At 46.1% G+C, this 9,805-nt stretch overlaps 1 protein-coding gene across 2 annotated transcripts in view; it reads right to left on the bottom strand.

The window, feature by feature from the left end:
- The window catches only part of CPM (carboxypeptidase M), a 63,671-nt gene that overhangs the window by 16,574 nt on the left and 37,292 nt on the right, over window positions 1-9,805 (bottom strand). For both annotated transcript variants that reach the window (XM_046646201.1, XM_046646210.1), the window contains exons 4-5: window positions 1,772-1,944; window positions 220-404 (exon numbers count right to left, since the gene is read on the bottom strand). In XM_046646201.1, the coding sequence (XP_046502157.1) occupies window positions 220-404; window positions 1,772-1,944 (358 nt within the window). The remainder of the gene's footprint in view (window positions 1-219; window positions 405-1,771; window positions 1,945-9,805) is intronic.

Genomic DNA, 9,805 nt, shown 5'->3' with positions numbered 1-9,805 from the left:
ACGACGAGTGTCACGTAACCCTGTTGTTGGCTGTCAGTTCAGCCACATTGTCATCTACTGTTTACAGGTTGTAGCAGGGATGGCTCAGGGTTGGGAAAATAAGGCTTTCTAGCCCTGCCCGAGAAGCTACGTGGGGAGAGGAGGAGTGTACCCCACTCCGAGGCTGAGTACACAGTTGCAGTCCAGCCCGAGGACGCCCGAGCCGCCCCGTGTGCTTACCTGGAACCCCATTATCAAACGGGTAGCTGGCCACCAGGGCCCCGCCGTGCAGGTTTGCAGAGAGGACAAAGGTCTCTGTTTTCAGCCACTCCATGACCGCCACCGTTTCAGGCTGCCGTGACACGTTATTAGATTCAAACGCATCGGGGAAATTTCTGTTCAGGTCATAGTAGTTGTTATTTTCCCTTTAAAAGAAAGAGTTTTTTAGGGTTTACTGATGGCACGTGAGGGAGCGGATTCGTTCAGTGTGCAGCCCTCTGGCGTGGGCTCCCGGTGTCTTTACAAAGATAAACATAGGGTGGTGGGTGCTCGCCTGGGCAGCCTCTCACGATCCACCCCTGGCGTCCACGCAGTGTGTGGTCCCCTCCCACGTGACGTGCCCTCGCCAGTGGGACAGCAGCTATCGTCATGTGAGCAGAGGATTGGTAAGTGTGTGCATTCTGGGTTCTTGCTCTTGAAACACTCCCTTTTGGAACTCTGAGACCCCACGGTCAGGCACGTGGAGAGTCCACATGGGGAAAGGAGGAGTCCAGGCGACAGCCGAAACAGAGACTCCAGACACCTGGGCCGGGCTTGTTGTCTCGGCCAGCCCCAGCCGGGCCCAGACCTCACGGTGCAGGGACCAGCCGTGCCGGCCTGCCCTGCCCAAGCGCCGAACTTGCAGAATCGAGGGTGGTTGCTTTAAGTACCTAAAATTTGGGGGTAGTTTGCTACATAGCAATTGATAACAGAAACAACAGGAACGCGCCACTTCATACAAACGTATTTTTGAAAAGTGGATTGGCCGTGTTTCAATATGCTAGAAAAACTTGAAGGGAATCAAGTGGTGAGATTTTATTTATTTTTGGTAAAAGCCAATAAATTTTTAACTGCACAAATATAAATGTATATTAGACATAGGCGTTCCAAACTTCCTGAGGCAGCTTGAAACAAAATGAGCTGCTTAAATCAGAAATCCGACAAGACTCACTCTTCTTTGTGGTTAGTTCTTGTACTGGCTTAAAAAAATCAACCAGTAACGACCGAGGGCCTCAGGGTCGGGCCCTGGGGATTTCTCCACAATGCACAGGGCAGGATTCCCACCCTCGGGGAGCTTACTGTAGCCAGGAGAGAGACATCAAACAGGAGATAAGGCGCCAGGAGGCAGGCCAGCGTGCCTGGGACGTAACATACGACAGGTTCGGGGAGGAGTCTGAGGAGATGCTGTGTGAGCAGGGGTGGGCTGAGGAGTGGGCAAGGCTGTGCAAAAGGGCTGAGGGGAGAAAGAAGCGGGCAGCTCCAGGAGGGGGAGGTGGGGCAGCGGGAGCAGAGGGGCGAGGGGGTGAAGGGGGCAGCGGGCGGGCTCAGGGGTCACTGAAGCCTGAAGCCTCAGTGAGGGTCTCACTTTTCATCTGATGGCAACAGGCAGCCCTGAGGAGGTTTCAGCCCAGCAGTGACCTGACGCGGGCTCTGAGACGGCTCCCCGGCTCCTCCGCCAGCACCAAGGGGGACAAGCTGACGGGGGCCTTTCTGTTTTCTGTTTTCACATAAAGACAGATGAGCCCCCCCGTACCTGCCATTGCTGTAAAAACAGTCGGGCTTTTTGACAGCTTCAAACCCGTCCGGGTTCATGGAGGGCATGATGTGAATGCGGGTGCTGTTGATCAGACGTGTGATCTCGGGGGCTTTTCCATCATTGGTTACGAGATACTCGATCAAATGGAGCAGCAGTTCCCGCCCCACAGTCTGCGCGTGTTGACGAGATAATGGGGTGTTATTAGGTCAGATGAACACAGTCCCCAAAGCACAAATTCCCCAACGAGCGATGTGCACATGATGTTTCAGACCAAAACCAGTTGAGACCACTGTTTCTCACGCATATTGATACTCTGGCAAGTGGCGATCAACTCTGGAATGCTGAAAATTGTTAGTAAAAGTTATAAGAAAAACCTAAAACAGTTGCGGGCCAGCCTGGTGGCACAGCGGTTAAGTTTGCACACTCTACTTCGCTGGCCCGGGGTTTGCTGGTTCGGATCCTGGGTGTGGACCTACACACCGCTTATCAAGCCACACTGTGGCAGCATCGCACATAGACAAAATAGAGGAAGACTGTCACCGATGTTAGCTCGGGGTCAATCTTCTTCACCAAAAAAAGAATTAGAGTGGAGTAAAGGTTATTCTTATAATTTACTTGCTTTCTAAATTTTAGAGTTTCAGAAGGCGTGGGGTTCTGTGCCCACGAGCATGCATGGTGTGTATGAAAGCTGTCTCGTATGTCTTGCTGGATAACAGATTGAGAACCACTGCATTCAATGTACGTAGATTTTAATACAGAAAAATCCAAGTTTGTAGCAAGCATAATTTAACTAGGTTTCAGATTTCCAAATTCCCCTATTTCCAAATTTCCCTCTTGCACATCTGTGCAATTTCTGCCATATCTGTGTGTTTCTGATCTTCACATCCTGTTTCTGAAACTCGTCATCTGCTGTTCTGCCAAGGGGCTGGGGAAGAGCGGAAGCTATGCAGAGGGAGGAGGGATGGCAGGAACCACTTTAGCTCCTGAGATTTCCAAGTGCTGGTTGGAGACCGTAGGATGGTTCGATCAGAGGGACGAACCAGGAAGAACTGGAGGATGATCTGAGTCCCAAGTGCAGCCCGGAGGGGGCCCATCAGAATCCCCATGTGGTTCCACGCGACTTTCCCTCCCAACTGTCTGAGCCATCCATTCTCAAGCATCAGAACTCAAGACACGAGTTGGCAATGAAATTCACCCAACCGAAAGCAAATGAAAACAGAGAGTAAAGGAGCTGTGGTTAAGGTACAGAAGTGGATTAAGCCACGGTGACAGCCCGGGTGCGGATCAGAACGTGAGGTTAAGGTTTCTAATTAACAGAGAGGGTGGGGCCGGGCGAGAGGAGAGAGGTTTTTTCAAAGCGCTAATTTCTTCACTTCTCGTGGCAAAGGGTCATAAGATACGACAAAAGTTAAAAGTACATCTTTGAAATGACTACAATTTCAAAGTTATTCCTAATTTTTTCCTTAGAAGAATCTTCTAATAAATTTTTTTGAGAAAATATTTATTAAGTTGACCAATTATTTTAGTTTCACTTCAGTTTGGTTCTGTTAAATTCAAGTAAAATTAAGTCTCATACTTCTTAAAAATAACATATATAATATGACACACATTTTATTTTATACCCTTTTACTTCCTCTCATCCTCTTACTACAGAAATAAGTATAGAAAGGCCTAGGAGGATGTCTGGCTAGTATTAGTCATGGTTATTTTGGAGTGACAGTACTCTAAATGATTTTTATTTCCTCTTATTTTTCTATTGTCTAATTTCTTCTAAATTAAACACGTTATTTTAAAAAACCAATAAAATCATGATAATTTCAAGGAAACAAATGTGTAACCAAGGTATTTTCTGTGTGCCTCCATATTCCAAAATGAATCGTAAGTTCTTCACTACAGAGGGTAAATAAAAATCTTGGAGATGTGATAAAAAACCAACTAAGAGTCAGATAATTTAAAAAATGCTGAAGTAAACAGATGAAATTTCAGAAGAAGTGAAACAAAGTCCTCTTTTTTTGTCAGGCCGTATTTTGCTGCCTCTAACAGCAGATTTATGCCAAATATTATTCAAATTAATTCTTCCCAAACTTAATATAAATGTGTCAAGCACTCATTCATGTTTTATATATAAACCTCCCTTCATTTAAAATTAAGTCTTTGAATTTGAAAGCTTAGAGAATCCCAATTTTAAAAAAGAATGTGGTCAAAACAGGTCCCATGAGCTGAAGGAGCCTTTCAGATGGTGCACTGCCTTCCGCCCCTGGAGAGTGCAGGCTGAACGAAGGGATCCCACGCAGGGGCTGCGAGGCCAGACCAGCACAGCAGCTCCCGTGTATTTTGCTGACAATTCATCCAGCAGTTAAAATGGTGATAACCCAGAAAGCAGAGAACAAATTCTCTATCAGTTTTAGCTCAATTCACATTGAACTAAATTATGTTGGAATTTGCTAGATAGATAAAAATGAGTGTTCTAGCTCTTCACAGAATGCTTCCAAAAAATGGAAGAAATTTTTTGAAGAAACAGTCCCCAACATAGTAGTGTGTTGTCTGAGAGAGCACGAGGTGCGCAGAAACTTCAGCTATTTTGACGGTGGACTCTGTTTCTGGAACGCTACCCTGTAATGCAGCTTCTGGGGCACAAAGGAGCCTGTCAGTTCTGGGGCTCCACAATAGCGTGCTAAAGATTTAATCCATTTATTGGATTGCCTGGCTAAATCCTTCTTCTTCAACTATCAGCCTAAATACTACCTTATCTAGCACACTTTTCCTGGCCTTCCGAAGTTGGGGTTCCCTGACCTGCCTATGTGGTCCCTCACCGCACACCACGCCGTCCTAATGCTGCTCACACACCTTACACAGCCGGCTGACCTGGACCAGCTCCCCCTGTAGCCCTGAGTCCCACCCAGCGCCTGGCATATCACATACTCAATGAGCGACTATTGATTACTGTTGACAAACCCACTACAAGGTCAAGACATGCTGAGGAGGAGCTTTCTGAAAACGTGAGAACTTAAGGTTCTCAGTGAGGGGAGAGGTACAAATGATCAAGGGACTTCGTCTGAAGGATTTTCCACACTGAGGGAATTTTACAGGGCTGGGGGCTAACAATTGAGATCACGGCAAGGACTCAGGGTATCTGGCGACCATGGCCCAGCCTCACAAAAAGAGAGATGAAGAGAAAGGGGACGATTATATGAGGAATTTAATACATGCTTAAAGGCAATTAGATGCTTCGCCTGGAATAAAGATCAGTCCTGTCTAAATCCAAAAACAAAGAATTCAGTGTGCAAGCCCCACACTGTGTAACTGAGGACATTTTCCTCTCAGCTGGGGCGCTGGTGGACAAATTGCTCGGGAAGCGGCATTGGGAAGGACAGGCTTTGATGTTTTGTTGTTTCGTTTTAGTGAGTTCAGAACCTCTGCTGCACGCTGACTACACATCCTGGATTTTCCAGGAGGGGCACAATTTCAGATGTTATGTCCTACTGTTCAGGTTAACCATGAAAATACTCTCTAAATACAAACATTTACACGCTACATCTCCGCAACTCTCTCTCCTACCTAGAAAGTGTGTGAAAATCATTTATCCTTTATCCTTTGTTTTCAGACTGAAAATATGGTCACTGTCATCCAGGGACTGTTTTTCCTTTCAACCTATCTATCTGTAATGCAATAAACTATAAATTAATGCCACCAAGTGTGAAATTCTGAGTGTGATGGGGATACTTGAAAAGCGTATACATGAAAAAACCATCATAGTAAAAATAATTCATTGATATTTAAGAAACAGAGCTTAAAAGAAACTCTATGGGGAAAAAAGAACCCGAATTGGCAATTCAGTTAAACTTAACAAACACACATCAATTCCTGGCTCCCATCTACTTGAGACCGTGGGCCCTGAGGTCAGGGAACCCAGGCAACCTGGCTCTGACCGCACTTCATCTGGCACCGGGTTAGCTTCAAACTGAGCACCCAACCTTTTAAGCACATAGTCAAGCCTCGCTTCAATATTTCCATGAGAGAGGAATTAGGAAAGTCTTAACAATCTAGAGATTACCAAGGTTAAGAATTTTTTTTTCTACAGAGTTTAAAAAACATGGGATACAAGATAGGCACAAAACAAGCTTCCCCACTCAGTGGGCTGGCATTACCCCTTCTAATTAAAACGATTAGACTTCAGGGGTCTCCGCACTGCCAACCAGGAGCCTAGAAGCCTACACAGATTGCACCTAGAACTGGGGTTTCTACAGCGAAACATGCCAGTGCGTGTGCAAACAAGGGCCTGGGTGACCCAGAAGAACACCTGCTAGTCTTATTAAAATGAGAAAGGTGGAAGCACAGAAATCTCTCTCCCTTGTTCTGAAACAGCGTGACCATCAGGGGACAAAGGCTTATCAAAGGCCGGCGGTGCTCTTAGCGGCCGGGTGTGGTTCTGCAGCCGTGCAGGAGGGGGCAGCAGAGAGAGGGCAGAAGGAAGGGCCAGCAAGGTGACTTGGAAGGCTAACCCCAGTAAGAGCCGGCACTCCTCTACGCCGTGAATGAGCCCAAATCTTCTCATCAGATGGCACTGGCACAGCTAGATATCCACCCAAACAAAATTACTTTGAGACAGATCACAGGTCTACATGTAAAAATGTTAGCAATGAAAACAACATTTCAAAGGCAGCAGAGAGAGGAGGAGGCAGACCCACAGCTGGGGAAGGCTCGGTGTCCAGGCTCCGGATTCTGACAGCTTAAGACCAAACACAAGCCTGGACCCCGTCTCAGTAAATGGGACGGGACTGACGAACTCGCCTTCTGCAAAGGGATCAAAAGAAGCGATGCCCATGAAGCACTCAGCGTGGTCCCTCCAGTAAAGGGTGACTGTCGTTATTCTGCTGTAAAGCACCGTATAGAAGGTAACCTGCCAGCCTGTTCAACATGGCAGAGTGAGCCAGTGTGACAACCAGAACATCCAGCATGTGGCCCTACCCCTCGTAGGATGACAATGATCTTCGTAAAAATGAAAGAATAAGGGAAATTCATACAGAACAAGAGTAGGATTAATTGCACCTCTTTTGTAACAATACTTATCTGCAAGTGGGCCATTTTAAGCTGATTTTGCTACCCGTTTGCTTTTGGCATTCCTGAGTCAGCTACGCTAATTAATTAGCCCAAATCCTTAGCATCAGCCAGACTAACCCATCTTCACAATTGCTAAGCTGTATATCAGCCAAAAATGTTTCACCTAAATCCAATAAGCCTTTAGATCTAACATGCAGTTTTAAGTCAACAAAGGGACAAGAGGCCCAAGTTCAATGATGGACACACAAAAGCCAGGATGTGGGAAACACTGGAGGTCGGACAACTGAGCAAGTCTCTTTCTTAAGTCTGGTGTCATGAAAAGATGCTTTAAAAGCTAGGTTAAAAGAGGTTCTGGAATATATCAACCAAATGTGATGCGTGGTCCTGTACTGGATCCCGATTTGGACAATCTGGGGGACACTTTGAGGACAAGTGGGGAAACTAGACAGTGGGGTATAAGATGAAAACAGAATAAATATTTATTGACATGAAAAGAGTAGCTAATATTTAAAAAATGTTACAAATAGCAAATTAGCACAGCTCATTGGTAAAAAGTGCACACGCACATAGAAATATCTGGAAGGATAAATAAGAAAGAATTAATAGTCCTAAATTTTGGAAGGTCAGTATACAATGTTTTCTTTTTTGTTGTTGTTGATCTGTATTTTTTCTAAGATGCACATATGTTGATTTTGTAATAATAACATTGTATTAATAACATTATTTTTAATTTAAAAAAGGCAATTCTAAAACAAGGCAAAATGAGGTAAAAATTCATGGGGGAAAACAGCAGGTATCACCAACAGAACTGGGTCCTTCTGCTGCCACTGCTTACTGTGACCCAGCCAGGGTATTAAGTGTGACACGCACGCATGCATACACACACTCTGCGGTGGGGTTCAGGGAAAAGAAGAAACATTTTTAACACAGTGTGGTCAGTTCTGTCCACCGTGCGACTCAAAGCACATCTGCCCCCTGCTGGGATCCTGCACACGAGGTCCACAAACTCCTAGAGGATCCGTGGACCCCGAGGTCAGCATTCAAAGTTTGTGCCAGAAGAGCCAAAAATCCATCCAAAGAAGGTTAAGAACCACTGCCCTAAAATGCTGGCTATGTTGCTTTTTAATAGTGGGTTCTTGAAAATGCTCTTTCAGTTCCAAAAGATCTGAGAGAAAAAAGATGAGTCAGGTGGCTAGACCCTCTGCTCCTGGGTTAAGCCATCACCTTCCCCAGCAGCTAGTGGCACTGGGGGCAGAATATATAAGATCTCAGATTCAGGATAATAAGTTTCTCAATGGCCCAGGGAGCTCCAGACACTGCTATCAGTGGGACACACAGAGGTAATGGGACTTCAGGTCCCTACCCCAAAATACACTGGGACCTTTCCCCCTGCCTCATCTCATTGCTTAGTGCTCCTCCGAGAAGCAGGTGAACGAGAGCCCTGACTGACGGGATACAGGAATGAACGGGAGAGCAAGATGCCAGAACTCTGGAGAGGACGTGGAAGGAATACGCAAACTCAGGGGTGAGTGAGGGAAAGACTCCTGCTTCTCTTTGCAAATGTCAGTTCAGAGGATTAATTTCTGAGCAGCAAGCTGCAACCTCTGAAATGCCAGGAATTCAGTAAATAAACTACTCATGTCAATGAGGGCCATATGTCTCTTATTAAAAATGGATTCCACGGCACCTTAATCAATAGACTAGGACATCTGGACTGCTGTCTGTAATGAACAGTTGTTTTATTAAAAACAGCTCTGGTCAGACTCCCAGTAAGATTAAGTCTCTTAAAGTTCAGCCTGTTATGCTCCAAAAAGTCACAGGGGGATTGAACTTCACCCACCCACAAATCAGGCTGAAGGACCAAGCCCTTTCTTAGAGGCAGGTGTTTGTATCTTAGCTCCAGCTGCAGGAAGCCCCCTCTCCAGGCAGGGTGGGTGGGGCGGTATGCCTGGAAAAGGCAGGCTGTGAGTGGTACGAGGGGTGGATCCAGTTCCTACAGAGCCTGGGTTTGGGGAGGGTTAGGCCAGAACCGGAAGCTCAGCATTTGATAGACACGCCCCCCCACACTGCTGCAAATTCAGGAGTGTTTTAACAAGCCAGCAGGTGGTACTCTGGAATATGCATTGACTCTGCCACTCCCCGAAGCTGAGCACGTCCTGTCAGATGCTACGCATGTCCCCACATACATCTCCTTTACTGTGATGACGGAAGTGTCTTCCTTTCCACTTGATTGCCCAGCTGTACAGGGTCCTCGCTAACAGGAAGTACTGCAGTTGTCATGTTCTTTAAACACTCTGAGAAAGTCAGGTGAGAAACAGAGGTGAGCATCTTCCAATGCCTGGCCAGAAGGACCATGCAGGCAGGAGAGGTAAAACAGTATTTTGCAAAGTATAAAATAAATAACACAAAACAGAATTTATCCCTGCTAAGTTGGAAAAGAGGCAAGACATTATTGCAGATTTTTTTTTTTTTTTTGAGGAAGATTAGCCCTGAGCTAACATCTGCTGGCAATCCTCCTCTTTTTGCTGAGGAAAACTGGCCCTGAGCTAACATCCATGCCCATCTTCCTCTACTTTATATGTGGGACGCCTGCCACAGCATGCTTGACAAGCGGCATGTAGGTCCGCACCCGGGATCTGAACTGGTGAACCCTGGGATGCCGAAGGGGACTGTGTGCACTTAACTGCTGCGCTCCTGGGCCGGCTCCTGTTGTGGAATGTAAGTGTTTGTTGAATGGTGGGTATGAGAGAACTTTCTCTAAGTCTACACTTGAGCATTGAAAACATTGAGGATTAGATCAAGAGAAAGCAATGAAAGCATTTAAAAAGCCAAATAATAGGAGTTTGGTCAGCTATTAGAGATCCATTGATTGTTTTGAGTTGAAACATAAGACAGCTGCTCTGCTGGGTTCACCTTGCTGCGGACCAGGAGGTGGAAGGATCAACCAGGAGGAGGTGAGGGACGCGGCCA

This window comes from Equus quagga, chromosome 1 (genome assembly GCF_021613505.1).
Source record: "Equus quagga isolate Etosha38 chromosome 1, UCLA_HA_Equagga_1.0, whole genome shotgun sequence".
NCBI lineage: Eukaryota > Metazoa > Chordata > Mammalia > Perissodactyla > Equidae > Equus > Equus quagga.
The sequence above is the reverse complement of the archived record's forward strand: the minus strand, read 5'-3'. Positions and strand labels throughout refer to the sequence as shown.